At 38.7% G+C, this 20,866-nt stretch overlaps 1 protein-coding gene across 1 annotated transcript; it reads left to right on the top strand.

The window, feature by feature from the left end:
- Window positions 1-218: 218 nt before the first annotated feature.
- On the top strand, window positions 219-20,854 carry LOC134665280 (uncharacterized). The gene is made up of 26 exons (XM_063522181.1): window positions 219-336; window positions 901-1,120; window positions 2,654-2,808; window positions 2,962-3,081; window positions 3,483-3,765; window positions 4,679-4,760; window positions 5,153-5,330; window positions 5,474-5,580; window positions 5,815-5,947; window positions 6,564-6,727; window positions 6,946-7,113; window positions 7,414-7,480; window positions 7,651-7,821; window positions 8,151-8,339; window positions 8,714-8,790; window positions 9,108-9,378; window positions 9,846-10,088; window positions 10,589-10,762; window positions 11,428-11,571; window positions 12,381-12,496; window positions 15,473-15,592; window positions 16,285-16,417; window positions 16,634-16,771; window positions 17,328-17,440; window positions 19,427-19,549; window positions 20,580-20,854. The coding sequence occupies exons 1-26, from the start codon at window positions 226-228 to the stop codon at window positions 20,677-20,679; spliced, it is 3,900 nt and encodes a 1,299-aa protein (XP_063378251.1). The 5' UTR covers window positions 219-225; the 3' UTR covers window positions 20,680-20,854.
- The last annotated feature ends 12 nt before the right edge of the window (window positions 20,855-20,866 follow it).

Here is a 20,866-nt window from a genome sequence, read left to right as displayed (position 1 = left end):
AAGTACTAAATATTAAAATAATTTGATATATGAGAACGATAAACTTTAACCGATGTAACTGGAATAGTGTTTTTTACTTGGCATTATTAGCAATATGGCGGCAGTTTTGTTTTAAAACTACTGATGTAAAGCATGGTGTTATACTTACTTTACTCTTTGGTGTTATCTGCCATTGTTTAAAAATAATTTATGTATTTTTTCCTCAAATACTTAAAATAAATAATAATGGATGTAGTATCGGATGAAAGTGTATGTGAAATAAAAGAAGTAGACTTCGGATCTGTTCCAGTCGACACGGTTGTTGAAAAATCGGTATGGATTGAAAATACATCCAATGTGAGTGAATTCAATTTGTAGATATTATTTAACTATATATCTAGGTAAAAATATCATTTGATATTTACCAGTCGTTTTCGGCGAAGGAAAACATCGTGAGGAAACCGGACTTATCCCAATAAGGCCTAGTGTACCCTCTGGGTTGGAAGGTCAGATGGCAGTCGCATTCGTAAAAACTAGTGCCTACGCCATTTCTTGGGATTAGTTGTCAAGTCGGACCCCAGGCTCCCATATGAGCCATGGCAAAATGCCTGGCAAAATGTACCTACAAATAATCATATAATAATTATGTACCTAGACATCAAACAGTTATTATGGGATATTACATCTACCCGTCGGACACTTTCTACTGTATATTGCTGCTAAGAGCGACAGGGCAATATTCTATGACATATATATCTCTCTCTGTCTCTCAGCACATAGTGGCCGGCGACCGGATACATGTAACTTAAATCTAGATTACACATAATGGTCATGCCGACGCTGAAGACTGGGACATGCGATTATTAGTAACCGCGTGTCGGTAAAGTTTACACTCTACTTGCTTAAAATTATGATTTTTAGGTACCATTGTCCTACCGCGTTGCACTGATCTACGTCATAAATACCGTTGATCAAGTATTCAACCTGTCGGTGACGTCTGCCCGGGTCAAGCCACGGGAAAGCGTTGAGGTTTTGGCCCGCTTCAAACCCAAAATCCCGGGGCAGGCCTACACGGACTATTACATGGTTGATGATACGGCTGGCAACACTTACAGGTTCACCATCTTTGGGAAGTCCATTGGTAAGTTTCCTTTTTTAGGGTTCCGTACCCAAAGGGTAAAACGGGACCCTATTACTAAGACTTCGCTGTCCGTCCGTCCGTCCGTCCGTCCGTCTGTCACCAGGCTGTATCTCACGAACCGTGATAGCTAGACAGTTGAAATTTTCACAGATGATGTATTTCTGTTGCCGCTATAACAACAAATACTAAAAACAGAATAAAATAAAGATTTAAATGGGGCTATACAACAAACGTGATTTTTGACCAAAGTTAAGCAACGTCGGGAGGGGTCAGTACTTGGATGGGTGACCGTTTTCTTTTTGCTTTTTTTTGTTTTTTTTTTTTGCATTATGGTACGGAACCCTTCGTGCGCGAGTCCGACTCGCACTTGCCCGGTTTTTTTTATATAAGCCGTCCATGATTAAAAATTCCTTTGTAGGTAGCCTGTAGTTGGCGTCAAATATTTGAATTTACACGTTTATTTCATAGCAGTTCTGTATATAGTTGGTCAATCAGATCTTGTCAGTAAAAAAAGGCGGCAAATTTGAAAAATGTAGGCGCGAAGGGATAATATCTCATAGAAAATTTGAATTTCGTGCCTTTTTCTACTGACAAGATTTGCTTGACCATCAGTCTATATCTAATCTATCTAATACTTTTAAAGGTATGCGTCGGCAAGAGGCTGCCGCGTTCGGCGGCGGCGGTCGGTCGCGGCAGCCGGGTCGCGGCAGCGTCTTGCCGAATGCTATCTTAAACCAGCAATTCTTGTATATTTATTTATTTATATATATATTTCGGGGATCTCGGAAAAGACTCTAACGATTTCGATGAAATTTGGTATTTATGGAGGTTTTTGGGGCCGAAAATTCGATCTAGCTAGGTCTTATCTGTGGGAAAACGCGCATTTTAGAGTTTTTATATGTTTTCCGAGCAAAGCTCGGTCTCCCAGATAGGCAGATATTATATGCATAACTAAGATCATGTGGTATCGGCGAGCCAATTTGCGGTTTTTCTTCGAAATTGGGCTCGTACGCTGTCCACTAACTCGATCGAAGCCTCTGAACGTACTAAGGTCGCGCAGTCCTGCCGGCTGCCGGCCTAGCCAAGGTTACTATCGCTATTGCCAGGCGTGGCTCACTCCGCGATTTCGTCGCTTTGCTACAGGTAGCTAAAAGTACATCCGTTCGACCCCAATTTTGGGGTTTGCCATAAGCCGCGCGTGGCCCTGTCGCCACCTAGCGGCCATATCTGTGCTGATCGTGACAGACGCGTTTTGTTAGAGAGTGAGTCTTCTGTACCTAGTACTAATAATTTATTCGGTGCTATTGCTTCGACAACGAAACGCTTTGTGTCTCTCTATCACTCTTCCATATTAGTGCGACAGTTGCGTTTCGATCGCTACGGATGAGCCTAAGAGATTGGCATTTTGGCTACGCGACCTGTACGCCGTACGCCCGTCCAGAAGACTCGCTTAGCTTCGCTAGAAGAACACGTTTATATTTGCAATAAGTAGCTTAAAATTTGTATTCTTAAGATGGCAATAAAATCGTTCAGGTCCAGATGTAACACTAAGTGAAAAGAAGCTTACTTTTAAAATCTGTAAAAATGTTCTGGAGCAAAGGAGGGCAGTGGTCAATATTATCAACAGATCCGCTATGGAAACTACTTATCAATGGCTTTTGCCCTTATCTGGGCAAGGGTATTTCCAGGTAAATCTATGATTTCCACGTATGGTCAGATATCATATCTCACAGGCGTGACTCAGATCAGTTTTTTCGCTTAGCTTCAGTTCCATATATGTTTTTGCCACTGAATGTACCTGCGTATATATAGTGCTTACATTTGGATTATGATGGTTTCAGATAACTACAGGTAACTGTGGATTGATAAGAGCATACGAAACTATAAAGACTACTGTGCTATTTAAGGGAATAGCTCTTGGAGTTTACACAGCTGAGCTGGCCTTGTTGGTCTTACATCAGGTAAAATCATGGTAAAATGCACTTATAGTAGTAGTAGTTGAAAATACTATTATAATATGCGAATAACTGATTGTGACACTGGGTTTGTCATTAAATCTCTTCTAACCACGCAGCATTCATTTTAAGAGTAGATACCTTTTTTGTGTTGACGGAGTGGTAAAATGCGTTACGCATTCCTCCGGCCTGGGGATATGTGGGACTCCCTCCTGCAGCCGTCCTTTCCTATTGAGATGGGAGAGGAGGTATACCCACTAAAAGCCACTCCGACGTCACCCTTCTTACCGTTTTGAAGGAGCCCTTGGATGCCTGGGATTCTACCATGACTAAGAGTAGATACCTGTCTAGTATGCACTTACTTAAGTCGTATTGGACTACAACTTTTCATACTCCACTTTTTTCAGCCTCCCCGATTCCTTAACATGATAGCCACTGTCATTTTACCCGGCAACCCGATGTTCACAATGAAGAACCACATTTTCGGAAAGAATATCAAACACAAAAACCGGTTCGTTCACTTGATGGAGAACAGTCTCAATCGCTTGACTTACATACCTTCGGCGTCAGTCTTCAATAAATACCTGGACTTTGGAGTCGGAAGTGTGTCTGATGTCTCGAGGAACATATCGCAGACTCTGTGCGTCACAAATCACGAAGAGGAAAACGGTTTTATACAGTGGATTCCAGGTTCAATGCCGGCAAACATGTTGGGCCATCCTCAGCAAACATACTTACCTATGCTTGCCGAGGATGGCCCAACATGTTGCATCTGCACAGTTGCATCCCAGCAAAGACCCAGGCTCCGGTCTGGAGCTGCTTAACCTATAAAGTACGGAAGTTGACGCTTTAATCTTTTTATGGTAGTCGAGAATCGTAGAAGATATACCTAAAAAATCGGTTAGGATTCTTATTATACACAGACAAAAGGTAAAATACGAGTAAACACCCAAAACCCATCTTTCTCAAAATGGGTAATTCACATTGACTTATACACGGTGTAACATGAGTAAACCGAATAATTTTAACAGCGTATTCTTGATCATATTTAGAGACAAAAATGTCCTATAAACTTTTTTGATATTCGCCTAGTTTCAGAGATATTATTAATTTAAAAAAAAATAGTTTTTATTGTTACATAGTGTAAAAAGGCCTTTTTGATGGTGATGTTGCTGTTATGGGACGTAGTCTAAATATCCTTATTGATAGATATCAAAAAGTGACAAGTAACACTAACAGTAACAAAAAGTAGGTTCTACGAAAAAAAATGTAAAAATAAATTTTAAGTGACAAGTTTACCAATAACATTTATTTTTTATGTACAAATACATTCCAAAAATTGAAAAAAAAAACAAAACAAAAAAAATTTTTTTGGCGAAATTGACCTAAACTCATATTATATTTTTTACTTCTTTTGACCTCAGAAATGCGTGGTTAAAATTATTCGGTTTCCTCATGTTACACCTGGTATACTATTACTTATACGGGTACTAAGAAGTAAGAATAGTGCCAGTTAAGCGGTGTCATTTTAGGTGTCACGCATGAATTCGAGCCAATCATGCAGTCTAATGCAACTTTATTACTATAATAAATATACTTGCAGATCCTGACAATATCTTCCTAATAGACCCGATTGAGTCCATAATACCCGCAAAGGAATCAAGATTGTTTACAGTTAGGTTTAGGTATGTATATGTAATTTAATCGGAGGAATAAGCAGAAGGAAACTAACCTACATTACACTTGAGAGTATCTGATTAAGGTTTGGGGTTAGGTCTGTAGAGTCAGGGATTTGGTGAGCAGAAATGGCATGAAATTTTGATTCAAAACTTCACCGTCACCATATCAGCCCTTTATCGCCCACTGCTGAGCATAAGGCCTCTCTTCTGTAGTACGCCACTTGTCCCGGACCTGAGCTAATCTCATACAGAAGTGAACCGCAATCTTCTGAATGTCGTCTACCCAGCAACGAGCCAACAAACGCCAGGGGCCTGTTTCATTCTAGACTTACTTAAGATCAAAAACATGGTTCAAATATTGGGAAGTTGTTTCTCATAAATTAATTAATTAATTGTAGGCCTAAATTAGAAGTCGAAGTTTACGGCTATCTAATGTGCGGCGATTTCTCATATGAGAGATATGACAAGGATAGTGAAGAGGTGCAAATCAAACACACGTGGTTTAGAATACCCTGCATTGGCAACACGTGGTCTCACTGCACCGAATGGGACACAGAATGGGATTGTCCTAGTGAAGTACGTTTACTTTCCTCTTTATCTAACCCAAGTCCTCTATAAGGATTGTACCCCATATTTGTCTTTTTCTTAAGTCTCTTCTCTAGAGTGTCGAAAGAGTAAATATTTACTTACCAAAAAAATCATACGTTCATTATTTTTAGGTGATTCTACCACCCACTGTCCCAAACAGAACCACTTATATTAACTTTATGCTGTCGAATAAACTAGAAACTGCTATGAAATTTAAATTCGAAGCACCGATAGGAACGTAAGTTTTAATGTGACTTTTTGATAACAAATTTGTTCCGTCCTTTTAGTAGATGGAGATTAGTCAATATTATGTATCAAGTCGGGATTTTTAAATAGATACGTACATACTTACGTATTTACCTAAAATACCGTATTAAGTTCATACTACCATAACATCACATCATAATTCTTTGAATCACTCTGGACACAATTATTACATTAATGATCTAATTAAATTATTGACTAAAATCAGGAACTTTGTGGTCGTGCCAATGTGCGGCGTAGTACAAGGACGAGGGTGGCAGATAATATCAGTTGCCTTGGAACCTAAGACTTTAGGAAACTTCTACGAAACATGGGACTTAAAGCTGAACAAGCATCATAAGGTACTCGTTGACTGATCGTTCGCCCTACCTTGTACAAGTACATGTAACAGTCCAATGCCAAAACCAGTATAAACCGTACCGAATTGAGGCTTACCCTATGCATAATTTAGCTGAATTCTGGCCCCAATTTCACATCGTTGACAGGTGCGACGAATTGTAAAATCACTGTTGCTGACGTCACAGGCATCCATGGGCTACGATTACCACTTACCATCGGGCTGGCCGTATTCCTGTTTGCCACCATCGTTGTATTATTTAAAAAAACTTTATTATATCGGAAAAAAACTGATATTTCTCCTGCGAAGTTTCTGACAATTGTCAAAGATTTAGAAGAATTGTAGGTAATTTTCGACAGGTAATGAGTTATATGTCGGAATTTCGTGACAATTGTAGTGTATCTTGTGACAATTGTCATAAACTTAGCAAGAGAAATATCTGTTTTTTTCCGATATCATAAAGTTTTTTTTAATAATACAATGATGGTGGCAAACAGGAATACGGCCCGCCCGATGGTAAGCGGCAACCGTAGCCCATGGATGCCTGTGACGTCAGCAACAGTGATTTTACAATTCGTCGCACCTGTCACGTTGGTGAAACAGGGGCCTGTTATATTTAGGCCTACATACAACTAACTGGAAACGCTGAGAGCAGTGAGTTAGAACTGATGTCGCACGGATACAACCCCGACACTCAAGCGGTCTACGAATTCCCGCCCACCATCACAGGATGCACCAACTACGCCACGGCGTATTTCCACAACGTTACGAGGATGAGCATACAGTTAGTCATTTTAGCTTTACTAAATGCTAGGTCAAGTGTATGATGCTGCAAATATCTTATTTACCATTCTCTTCGTCTTTCTTGAAAGTAAAAAGCTTTGTGTTGTGAAAAAGTTTGTGGTAGAAAAGAGCATAGGTAACTTTTAATAATAATGAGTATTATTTTTTGTGCATTATTAAATTTTACTTTAAATTTAAATCCTTTTCTTTTATCATCAGCGTAAGAATATTAAATGTTGTGCCATGGCTCGGAGCGGACGACTGCGGATCAATAGTGATACCACCCAAGCAAATACTGTGCTACCACTGGTGGTTCTTTCCGAAAGAGGCCAACAAAGTTTACAAGACCACTATCACGTGCTCGTGCGTCGTCTTGATAAATGGCAGGTAATATATTACAATAAGCTTTCAAGAGAACTTTGATGTTGATTGGTTAGTTCCTCTGAATAAGGCATTTCTATTTGTTTGGTAAAACGATTAATAATAATAACACAAACCCTCTCGCGCATGAGAGGAGGCCTGTGCTCAGCAGTGGGACGTAAATAGGCTGAAATGATGAATGATGAACACAAACCGCGCAGTTAACTGGTTTGAATAAGATAGACTAGAAGCCTGTAAATAGTATAACTATTCATGAGCTTAATCTTTAACTACCAGGGATAGATAAAAGGATGTTGTTATTTTCAGACCCATTGCTGAACCAAAAGAAATATTCATCCAGATTACTGGATACTCGGAGCTTCCCGATTTGAGAGTAAGTTTTGATTATTATGATTAATAAATATTTATTTCCAAAGGAAAATAATCTTTCAATGTCCATTTTACCTAATGTTTCTATTAAGCTCAATACCCATTTCAACTATTTCAAGCTGTATGTAAGTAGCCGTTCTCCATAGTACCTAATTATACTTATCTGTTTTGCAGGTATTACCCAAATTGAACAATTTTCACGATATAGTGGTCAAAGAGAGGGTTACACGCACGATCACCATTTACAACTACTGTTCTTGCTTTTTTACGTCAAAACTATATTACACACTCAATGGTATGGACGACGATTGGAGTGGTGATAGGGTGGAAATCGACTCTGAAATTGTATGTATAAACTAGCTACGTAGGTATGTATACTAAATGTTCATGTTTGCATGAGGCTTATCCTCTATAAAGAAGGCGTGTGAGAGGGTTTTTTTTCCATTAGTTCTCTAAGCACAGCATTCGGCGCAATATCTTACGGAAATACTGGTTCGGAGCTTGTCAACAGAACTGCTAACAATCAGACCAAATTACAATCAATGAATTTTCTGTACCATTTAATACCTTGTCACAGTGAGAATCAGTGTGAAAGCCGCTAGATATCTCATATTAATGTCACTGTGACATGAGTTCTAAATAGTACATAAATCAACTGTACGGTTTAACAACAGAATAGTCTGAAACCGTCCAATCACTGCGAAGTCAAGTTGACGGTGACGCCAGATGGGGCGGGACCCCGGCAGGTCGACATAACTTACACGGTGCTGTACCGCAACGAGTACGACCAGATTGAGGAGATCCAGCCCATTACCAAGAGTATATGCATCGTTTGGTATGACGGAATATATCCTAGCATCAAGGTAAATCAACTAATTAACAGTTGTTAACAGAACGGCACAGATTTAAATCCACAAAAAAATTCCTAGGCTTTGACGACGGGCCAGCTCTACCGCAGCCCTAGTCCTAACCCACCACTACTAACCAACTCGCTTCATATTATGTATTTTTATTTCCTTATTTCAGTTTAAATACTTTAGATAAACTTGTTTACTTGTTGCCTCGTGAGCTAACCGTTAAGGTGCAGTGGGTTCATCCAGCAGTTTTTGTAAATTGTAGCACCTGAACTCACTGCACCTTAACAGTAAGAGGCATGATCAAATGGATTTATATATCCAATTTTTACTGATAATTTGATATGACAGACATTTAGTTAATATCTACATATTGTTTTCAGGTAAAGCGAACGATATCAGTGAAATGCCCAGTGATATTGAGCAATCATTGCGTTTGGAATATTACTAATGTCGATGAGTAAGTACACCAACGTGCTTATCCTTAGTTAACACAATAACGTTTTTTGGCTCTACTAAACGACTATTGTCTAGGTAATCACTAATCACATATGTATATTAAAACCAATAATTTGACATTGCAAAATCAATAAAGCATTAACAAGATGAACAGCCTATCAATTTGCCTTTGACTGTGAAGTTTTTGTGCACCATGATAGCTTGGTCCTTACTGTCCTTAGTACGTAAGAGGACATTCGATGATTCGGTCAGCTGCCAACAACTACTATGTTCGCGCACATCACTGACAGGAAGTATTTAATCTATCCCACAACGCAGATTCAACAAAGCTTTAATGGACTGTCGACCAAACGTGCCTTTGACCGTGAACCTGCATGCTCCCGACCTTTGCGTGCGGCCCGGCGAAGTAGAACTCATCTTCGTAATTGGCTGTGTCTATGATGTACCAGTCGCCTGGAGCCTACGAAGGGAGAAGATATGCGATTGCGCTATGATTGAGGTCCAGAAAGGAATATCCACGTACGAGTGGATACATAACTGCGTCCACAGGTCTTTGGTTGAGTTGACGCCTTTGAATGGGATCGTTTCGGTGAATATTGAACGGTTTATTTAAATCTTTACTCTTCATGTGTCCAAAAATGAGGAATGGAGAGAAAATAACTGTAGGCTGGATATTGACCTTACTTATAAAGGTACAATACGAAAACTTAGACTCCAACAAAAAAACTTCTCTCGTCCGGAGACCCAGAAGCAGTTGTTTTGTTTTTGAATTTTGAACCTTTAGTTAATCAACAAAAGTTCAGAATAGATTGTAGAATATATAAAATGTGCATACTTAGATAATATTTGATGACTGTATTTTAGGTATAAAATATAAAATCTCATGATGTACCGTAATTAGAAAAATAATTTAATGTTAATGGCTTAGTGTAACACACGTTTGTACCTAGCTATTATGTTTGTGTCAGGTTTAGCAATGAAATTATATATTGAGGGAGCAGTTGAGCACTGAAATCTAGAAGTACCTATGTTAGTTAACGATTAAAAACGTTTCAGACCGGCAATCCTGCGCTCTTACATTTGAAGTTTAATTACACATACGAAGGCCTCAACACGCTATGTTACGTGCTAACTCTGCCCAATCAGAGGTCGTTGTATTTATATATCCACGTTTTTGCGAATGTCATATCCAAGGGGATACTGACTCCTTTACGGAGACCAGCTGTTGACACGAATGACTACTTGGCTGTACTGGAATGTGGGAAAGTTCCCATAAATAATTTGGATCCGGTTATTAGAGTAAGTCATGGTCAATATAAGTATTTACATTACACGCATGCTGCATATGTACTTGTACAACGAGTATTATGCTCTTCGTATATGTAGTCAGCTGCAGAGAGACGTGACCCCCCTACATAGGAATTTGTTAGACATAGGTACACGATACCCAGAATTAAAGCATCGAATGAAAAAAGACAGGGACATTAAATTTCTATCGCTCGTGCTGAATTCACGTGACAGAAATTTTCGATCAACGAATTTCCATTTCTGAAGACGAGATCTGAGATCAATCGAAGAGAAATATTATTAAATGATGGTCACGAACACGAACCGAAAGACACCGTACGGACACAATATTTATCATGACAACATATAATTGAGTCGCTTAACTTCAAACTCGGGTAAATCCATCTGTCAGGTTATGCGATTTTAGTATTAAGAAAACGTAATAGGGTAGATATTTGCTAAGAGGGTCCAATGGATTTACCCGAGTTTGAAGTTAAGCGACACAATTGCAGATCATATGGTTCTACAACCCCACCGAGGTGTTCACAACATGGAGGCTCCTCCGAGGAAACACGACAAGCCAAGACTCGGTCATCAAATGTCTGCTTTACTTCGCCGAGGTCCCACCATTGGGAAAGCTGGCGATCCCGTTCGCATTCATGCCTACAGAAATGGTGGACTATGAAGTAAATATTTTTTATTGTTAGATATAACTTAATAAAATTGACGAAAATTACCAGTAAGATGGAGACGTTATTTTAAAAACTTAAGTTCAAACTTATGTAGGTTTGAAAATTCGTTTTATCATACGACTCGACAGATATTAGTTTTTAGGGTTCCGCACCCAAAAGGGTAACAACGGGACCATATTACTATAGTTCGTTTTTTTTAGCATTAGAAAGAACTTGCAAGAAGGTAAGCGATCTTGACATGTCTTTTAATTGAAAAACGCTTTTTAAAATTCAAAAACGATTACTTATGAAAGCAGAAGAATATAAATGATCGTATTAGATTCATAATTGTTACATATTTGCCGTAACTTATTTTTAAAATGTGTTTTTCAATTAAAAGACACTTCAAGATTGTTTACCTAATTTCTAATGCTAAAAAAAACGAACTATAAGACTCCGCTCTCCGTCTGTCTGTCACCAGGCTGTATCTCATGAACTGTGACAGCTAGACAGTTGAAGTTTTTTTTGAGTGGTTGAAAGAACCTTAACTCTTTTCTTTAATTTAAACGGGAATGCTACTGGGTTCTTTTATCCACTGACCTCTATTTTCAGTTACCAACTTTTTAATTCTTTAAACAGGATTTAAATGATTTTAACTGAACAAAATGTTTAACCAACAGGCCACGTTTTCCTGCTCTTTTGGGTATGACACGGTTAAAATATTGGTCAAAGGGCAGGGTGGTCTCCCTAATTGCGTGGAAACAAGACTCGACATACCATTGTATGTTGAAAAAGTTATCAGGGCTGCGTACAGAAAAGACGTTGTAAGTTACTAGTTTAATGTTTAAAATACTGTAATTTACAAGGCCACAATCACCACATAGCATGTTTATCAACTGTCAAAAATAATAAGCAATGACGAGCAAACGATGAAATAACTGCTAGTGATGTAATGGAAGACTCAACCTCAACTGACTCAACAGACTTAGCGGTAACCAGCTTGGGGTAACCGGTTAAACCTGGAGTTACCACGGTTACCAGTACATTTTAAAACTGGGTTAACGGTTTAACCGGTTAACCCCGGGTTACTGGGATGGTTCAAGTGGCCCTTAGCGTGGTTGGCTCACTTTACCCGTGATTTGGGGCGACGAAATAGACGCGACAACCCAGGACAGACCATTCTAGCCTAACACCAATGTCAATTGGCGAATGAAGTTCTATTGCTCTCTTTCATGCTGGTTCAGACCCAGGGCTTATAGAAAGGGATGGCATTATATCTTCAGTTGCCACTTGGTACTGCGGCTGATATAGGGCCTTAGAACAATGAGAGCTGAAAGAAGCTGCAAATGATGCAATTGCTCTATGAAATAGTTACGCCCTATTGTCAGTTATACATTATAGGTACAATAGCCTCGTGCCGCCCACCATACAAAATTATAGCCAAGGAAATTCGAATCTTGTTGTATTTTCAATTGGGTTCATTTTCATTTGTTCGAAAATTTTACGAGACAAATGAAATGCTACCTACTTTCTTTTTAAGGTTGACATTCCATCGAAACTGAGTGTACATCCTAATGTGCATTGGGCGGCACGAGGTTAAGCTGCGCATTTAATTAATTAATTATCATTCCAGGTATATTTGTCTCTGGAACACAGAACTATTCCAATAATACCTACACATTCATTAACCAGAGATACATTAGCTATCTGTAACGACACAGACCACGTCATACGATTTATATGGCTACCGTAAGTTCGATGCGATCTAGAACAAGTGTCAGTCAAAACTGTGATAAAATATTCAAACTTAGTTTTCTTTGTACTGACACAAAACAGATAGGTACAGAAGTCAATTACATGTATGTACTTCACTTTTTAACCGACTTCCATTTCATAGAAGGAGGAGGTTCTGTATTCGGTTGTGGCTATTTTTTTTTTTTTTTTTTTCTATGTACGTTCACCGATTACTCCGAGACCCGTAGTCCGATTTGAGTAATTCTTTTTTTGTTTGAAAGGAGCTACCTCCGAGTTGGTCCCATTTTAATTTGGTTCTGTTCTGATGATGGGATCCATGAGGAATTGAGGGAACTCCTCAATTTTTAAAGGCACATGCATGGCGATTTGGGTGTTTTCTTAAGCAACTCGAGCATTTTCTTCCGAAAACCACCATTTTGATGAAGTAGACCTGATGATGATGATTGTTTTGATGATAATGATGATGATTTTTTAAATGTAGTATGTTCAGCGATTACTCCGGCACCTGTGATCCGATTTGAGTAATTCTTTTTTTTGTTTGGTAGAAGTTGCCTCCGCGGTGTTTCCGTATTATTTTTGGTTCTGGTCTGATGATGGAATCCATGAGGAATTGAGGGAACTCCTCAGTTTTTAAAGGCACGTGTAAAGTGATTTCGGTGTTTTCTAAAGTAACTCGAGCATTTGCTTCCGAACACCGCCAATTTGATGTAGTGCAAGTGTAGCCTTACCACGAGTTTGACATTGACTTATAGTAACGCTAACGTCTGCGTAACTTACTTTTTATGCATCTCGCTCGCACTAATATGCCAGTACGAGCGAGATGCAAAGAAAGTAAGTACACACACGCTAGCGAATAAATCAATGTCAAACTCTTGGTAAGCTGGTAATAAGGCTTCTGATCGGGGGTTAGGGTTAGGAGTTAAGGGGTCGGGGATTAAGGGGTCGGGTAATGGTGGTTGATGGGCTGCTGGTTCAGGGCCGACGATCGGGGGGGGGGGGGTTTGAGGGATTGGGTCAGTGGCGGGGCGGAGGATGGATTTAGTGAAGTGACAGGAATTATAATTTCCCAGACAGGCCCGAGAAAATTCCTGATTACATATTTATTAAAGTAGGTACACGAATTTAGTGTTAATCATGATGTTGTTTTTCATTCATGCATCGCGCTCTTAACAATGCGTTAAAACTAAAAATGGAAAAATAAAAACTTTTTACAAAAAAAAGAAAACCGACTTCAAAAATGATGAAATAAAATATTATCCTTTTTAAGTCTATGCGTTACTAACTGATATGTTTGAAGTCGGTGCCAAGCCAAGTAGTAACAATACCCGTCAAAAATAATCAGCTTTATGACTATAAATCCCATTAGAACTGTACTAATAACTATTATAAATGTGTAAGTAATTCTGTCTGCCTCTTTGTCGCCTTTTCATGGCTAAACAACTGAACCGCTTTAGGTGAAATTTGGCAAGAAAGTAAATTCCTTGAATTGTTTTATATTTTGAAATGTAGTCCTCTGAATAAGGGACGGGAAATAACTTCAGTCCCAATCCCACGCTTGCGTGCCGACAAACATGGTACGGACTGTGCCAAGAAGGTTTGATCGTGTGTTCTGAGGCGTGTTCTTATAAGGTACAGTCGACGTCAAAGATATGTATTATACACTTTTGCACCTTACTCCTTTGTAATAAGACGAAAAGTGTAAACATATTTTTAACGTCGACTGTACCTACAGAAAGTACGTTCATTGTCATCGTGTAAGGCAATCTAATGTACATCCTTATCGAATCGCACCAAAATCATGGTATGCTTTAAAAGTTGGCTTGGCACCGACTTCAAACATATCAGTTAGTAACGCATAGACTTAAAAAGGATAATATTTTATTTCATCATTTTTGAAGTCGGTTTTCTTTTTTTTGTAAAAAGTTTTTTCATACCTACGCTCGGCGGTCGCTCTAGGGTTGATAACTATAGCTTATGCACAAAAAACTATCGTGGTAGTAGCACTCGTATCAGCTCGTATCTAGTTGTTTGATTTATTGTTGAGGATGGAACGGGAAGAATGGAAATATAAATTAATAATAACTAAAATATTTTAATTTTAATGTCATTGTTAAACTGGTAGTTTGAAAACGATAATTCACCGTTTAATGTTGAATTTAAACAACAATTTAACTACTGAACAGTTATAATAACTTTTTTTGTTTCTCCATTATTGCACAAAAAAGTTCACAGACGACACAAACGCGTGTTTCAAGCGGATGGCACTCGCGCTCGCAGTGGTCCCAACCGGTCCGAGATATCGTGTCCGTGAGCAGTGTCTACGTGTGCGTTGCTCGAGCGCGCTTTGTATGTAGATTGATTTCTGTACCTATCTGTTTTGTGGTACTGAGCCTAAACTTTATGGCGTTTGCCTTTGGTTTTTCTTTTATAGAAAATAAAACGACTGGTTTTAGCCACTTTCCGTTTCAAACATCCATTATCCAATTTATTCGATCCAGCATAGGTACTGTAGGTATGATTAATTGATTATGTGCAAAAATTCAACTCAATTTAACGCGGGAAGTGTGTCAAAATTCAGCTTGGAGGATTATAATGACTCCAAAGCAGGTGGAATGATATAAAATATTTAAAGGGCAAGCCAGGCCAGCACAGGAGTGGCGCGACAGTATTTCAGCAATAGACTATAGTCGCACCAATAAAAGTCTGCAGCGTGTTTGATAGCCCACGCAGTGGAACTGTTATTTATACGTCATCATTTCATAGAAGTTTGACGTTTAAAATGACACTTGCACCGCGTGGGCTATCAAAATCGCTGCAGACTTTTTACGGTCTAACTCTAATATCCTCCCTTCTACTAAGTCCCTCTTATAATACAGTTTGAAAAAGGCGGGTAGTCTATCTCGCGGGCGAGATATTGTCGCCCCTCCTGTGCTAGGCCTAAAGATGAAAATGTGTATGATCTTTTTTTAGAGAAAGAATTGCAAATATAGTCAACGTGGTGATGACTCCATGCTGGGGAGTGATCCAGCCAAAGAGCTGTGAGTGGATTACTATGACGGTTTACACCTTGCAGGAACCTGCTACGTTCACGTAAGTTAATAGGGTATTTGACTGTATTTATAATGAATCGTTTTACACTATGCAATAAATAAAGCACCAGAAGATTAATAGAGAAACGTACAGCAGTTATTTTTAGACACAATTTCTATTTTAAAACCCGTATAAAACTGTAGAGTAGGTAATTTGATCGTTACGTCACATGCTAGTACCTATTAGTATTGCTAGTGCAAAAGCGTTTCAACAGTTCGAAAAAAGAAACTGATGTGACTATAGTAGTCAAATACCCTATTGCATAGCACATTTATATTGGATTTTAGTTGAGGCAGGGCACGTAAAATCTGGATTTCTATGGTTGACTGGTAAAGAATGCCATTTGTCATTAAGTCTGCTATTTATACATTGTTGTATACATTTTATACAATAATAAATAACTCAAATAACCCTATATAGAGAGCCTTCCCAAGGCCTAGCCAATCCTTTTGGAGAGATGTAGTAGTTATTTTGTAGGTAGTCTAACATCAAGTTAGTGCCATTGCCAGTATATTATGGCATTGAGTAAAAAAAAGGTTCACGGAGCATTTTCTTAATGGTAACATTCCATTTCTAACCGCAGCTGCACTATCGGTACTGAACGCGTCGCTGTCATTGTCAATTTCCATAGTAAAATTAACAGTAATGCAGCTGTCGTTGGAAATGGACTGTCACCTTTATTTACATTACAGCACAACAGTGGCGTGTGAATTGCTAGATTTAACCGAACGCAAACGCTACCAACAAAATGAAATGGTGCGAAAATTTAAAACGGAAAAGTGTTATCAAGAATTCATAATTACCGAAGAAGGATATTTTCGACCTGTAAGTTTTACTACATTGAAAAAAGCAATTGCTTTTAACACTTTCTACGGCCTATATACCTACGCGATAGACAAAAAAATAACATACACGCTGTACAAAGAAAATAATACCTTTATCTGTTCGGGGCGCATTTTGCCAGGAATTGTTTTAATCTGTGCGCGTTGAGTTGTTGTTGAGTTGTGTTGCCCAAGTAATTCGATATATTTGTATTTCTAGGGCATTAACGATGAGCCACCGTACGTGTTGGACATAGAGAAACCACAACCGTTTTACTTGTCGCTTACTATATCGATATCTTCCAAAGGCCAACGCGATGGTTACCCACGGATGCTTTTGAAACAACAGTGGGAGCAGGTACTACAACATTGTCAAGTGTATACGTTTCATTGGAGTAAAGTTATGTCAATATACAGGGTGTCCCATAATTCGATGTCAAGCCGTAAACGGATGATAGACCAAGTCATAACAGTTATCATAAAAATACAAAAAAAAATCCAAATCATGTTTTTTAAAAATTATGATCACTTTAAAAATTCACTAAAAAATCCACACCTGTAATGGTTCTTTAATTCTTGTTACTACAAATTCCATAATTTATTCTAATTTTTTTATTATTGTGTAATCTTGAATAATTACAGGGCAGGGTCAACTCACTCAAAATACAAAATTCGCATAAATATACTTTGCCACTCTTGTGGAAAAAATACAACTCTCAGAATAAAGTGAGCCTTTACTTGCAGCGAATAATTCAAGAGCTGCTCTACTAAACCATTTCAGATTCCCACCTATTGGGTGATCTTATATATAGGCTCGACATAGAACACTGACACACGAGTAAAAAATTGGCAGTAATTTTAACACTATTGGATCGCCAAAAATGAGAAAAACAAATATATTTTTGTTATTTCAGACTCCACCTTACGATTTATTAACATCAGAACTCCACGACAACTATCAAAGAGGTAGTTCTGGCAACAGTATGACTACACACGATATTATAAGAATCATAGACGGGATACTATGGTAAGTGCTAGTTTTAAAAAATAGTATTTTATGCAACAGTTTTATAAGAGGGGTCAAAAAATGTGAGTGGCGTGGGTAACAATGTGAGCCGAAGGCGAACATTGTTAATAAATACGCCATGAGCATTTTTTGACTACTTATACAACGTCGCATACAATGCTTTTTCTATGAGTAGGCAATATTAAATAAAATACAAAAAATTATAAACAAAATTTTATTTATGAAAATGTCAATGTAAATTTTGGATAGTAGGTATTACTATATGCATGTAGCTCTTGTCTGCGACAAGCACCCATAATACCAAATATTGCTGCAACCTGTAACAAGAAAGAGGAGAATTAAATAATATTCAGTTTCAATGCAAAAATATAAAATGTACATAAATATAGCTCGTTGTACTGTGTACCCTAAAAATGTGTATCTAAATTTTTTATAACATATACCAACCTTGCTTAAAAGATAGATCTGATCCGGTGCTTCCAATTAGTCTTTGAAAATACACCAAAGACGTTTTCAGAGAATGACGAAGTTTTGTGCTCCAAACTCCACGCCATGAACTTCTCATAAGATTTGTCGTATGAGAAGAGATTTAGTACTTAGGCAACAAATTTTCGGTCGCTGCTTGTGCTGCAGCGGATATTTCTTCAGGTGTAGAAACAATGTAGTCCTCTTTGTCCATTTTCAACACTTTTTATGAACGCAAAACAAATAGTAACGCAAAGTACTCAAAGAATAAGAAATTACCGGGAAAGGCGGGAAACGAGAAACAAACGAGTAATGTCTATGGTTATGTTTTTTTTAAGCCGTTACACACTACCGCACCGCATCAGGGTCGTGGTGCTGTAGGGTATAAAAGTATTTTTTATTATGTTGGTAGCAATGAACTCAGTACAAATTTGTTTCTATTTTAATAAAAACCGTATGCATTCAATCGTTTGTCACGTTGGTAGTAATGTCGGTATGTGGCACCTGCTACCCTGCACTAGCTTACCGTATCGTAATGTCTCTAAAACGACACAAGTGCTTTTTTGGGCAATAGACTATAGACTTTTAATGAGTATTAATAATGTATGCCCTTATATGTTCGTTCGTGACTATGTAAATGACAGATAAAAGTACCCGAGTAGAAAAAATATATTTATGAAGTGAGGCATTTCATATACTTCAGTTATTTCTCAAATACCACTGAAACTAGAACGGTAAATTACGAGTTTCATTTAGACGGCGCGAGAAATGAAATGCAAGTTTCATTTCAGTCTTCAATGTAAATGTAGCGAAACCGTCGTGCGTCTTCACGCGACGTCTTGATTCGCCATACACCGACTGCTCGAGCAGTAACCCAGTGATCAACATACACGGACTGCTTTTGCAGCTTGACCGCATGATGAAATTTCACCGCGCAGCCAACCGCCTGGAGCAGTTGCAACTGCTTGAGCGGTTCGTGTATTGCGAATGACGATTTTGTATTGAAACTGCAGATCACCCAACGGCGACCGCTTGAAGCTGTTGGCACTGACTGCTCAAAGCAGGCCGTGTATGGCGGTCCTTAGGGCTCATTTAGACGGCGCGCAAACTCGCATGTGATTTTAGTTACATTGCGGACCATTGAGGTTACATCAATTCAGCCGACCGATCAAATAACACAGTGTAATGAAACTCGCATGCGAATTCTCGCACCGTTTATATGAGCCCTTAACCTCGCACGGGCCATCATGCAATATTTTTAATTTGAACCTTGTTTTATAGTACACTGGGATGAATTCCGTTTGCTTGAGATAGCCGGGAAACAAAAGAATTGCTACTTTATTCGGTACATTGAAATGTAATAGACATTGGGCCTCTTACGATATTAAAGATGGGCGAAATACTCCGCATGGTCAATATATTGGGCTGTTTTCGCAAAAATAGCACCTAATGTTTGAGATTATTCATAATAATAATGTTGAAGAGAAAGTAGGAATAATATCATTTCACTGATTATTTCAGGGATGCTCTACATAGCAAAATGTTTAAAAACCAAATTGAATATTATGCCAAAGAAGACATACCAACGTATTCCCATTTGATTAATGTTATAGAGAGCAAAGCGAAATCAAATTTAAGCAGACGGTAAGCAGTTTATTCTTATCTATAACACTTATCATCACCAAAGCCAATGCCAACATTGTCAACACTTCGAAAATATTGACTAAGGTGTGTGGAGAAGACAGTCTACAAGCCATTTCGTCGCTTCCAACTCTTCCGCTTGTACAGTCGCCATCAGATATATCGGAGCGGCCAAGGTGCTCACAAACATCTGAGCACGCCTCTATTGTCAAGGCGTTAGAGTGCTTGTTCAGATATTGTGAACACCTTGGCCGCTCCGATATATCTGATGGCGACTGTACCTATAGTCTGTATCTTTAGGTATTTAAATAAAAGTAAACAAAATCTATCCTTAAATGGCTCCTTAAGCCAGTTGGACGTAGATGACAACATTACACGATTAAATAATGTAGGATAAAGTCGGGTCGTTCACTGTTCCAGGCAGTTTTGTAATTGGTCGGTTAACCAATAAATGTTATAACTACCCAAAAATTTACAAATTGTTTGCTCCACTCCACTTACGAAGGGTGGGTAGAACAAAATGAGCGAAGATTTTTCCTATCTATTCAGTGGCGGACTTGCCCTAAGGCCCGGGCCCGGGGCTAGGGCGGCAAAATAATTAGGGGCGGCAGGATGTGACAAAAATTCGCTGATGATAACAAGAAATAACTCAAATCACTCATCATATGATGGGTGCTGAGAAAGGGCCGGCTACAGGGCCTGGGGCCTAGGGCGGCAAAGCCTGCAAATCCGCCACTGTAAGTATCTATTACGATACCTACGAGAGTTTTTGCCCTATGACGGTCTCGCCAACTAAACATTTTGTATGCCGGGCTATTCCACATTGACTAAGGCCCGAGTTACACTTGTAAGTTTTACTTACGTAAGTAGGGACACGGCTATACTACAGATTGAGAGATGAATATCGTTATCTCATTCTAACAAATAGCTTTGTCCCTACTTACGTAAGTAAAACTTACAAGTGTAACTCAGGCCTAAAGTAAAATCTAGTTTTAAACGAGAGTTTAAAACTAATGTGCTTCTTAATTTTTAGAGTAACGTCTGGAATTTGCGATGCCATCGTGAATAAAGCCATCTACCACGTCTACAACCTTAACCCGAAGCACGAAATATCCATCTTCGAAGCTGAATAATGGGACTTTCTAGTTAACCCTTTGACCGTCAAAGAAGTCAACTGACGCGCGCGGCATCAGCCTAATATCAACCTTCGTGCATTCCGGAAAAGTTTACGATGACGCGCCGCACTCGATATGAGTGACGTTCAAAGGGTTAACGACACATTTTCTACGGGAGAAGCGCCCGTCGAGTAGTAAAAACGTC

Source organism: Cydia fagiglandana, chromosome 6 (genome assembly GCF_963556715.1).
Source record: "Cydia fagiglandana chromosome 6, ilCydFagi1.1, whole genome shotgun sequence".
In the NCBI taxonomy this organism is placed as follows: domain Eukaryota; kingdom Metazoa; phylum Arthropoda; class Insecta; order Lepidoptera; family Tortricidae; genus Cydia; species Cydia fagiglandana.
This window is presented reverse-complemented; position numbering and strand designations above follow the sequence as displayed.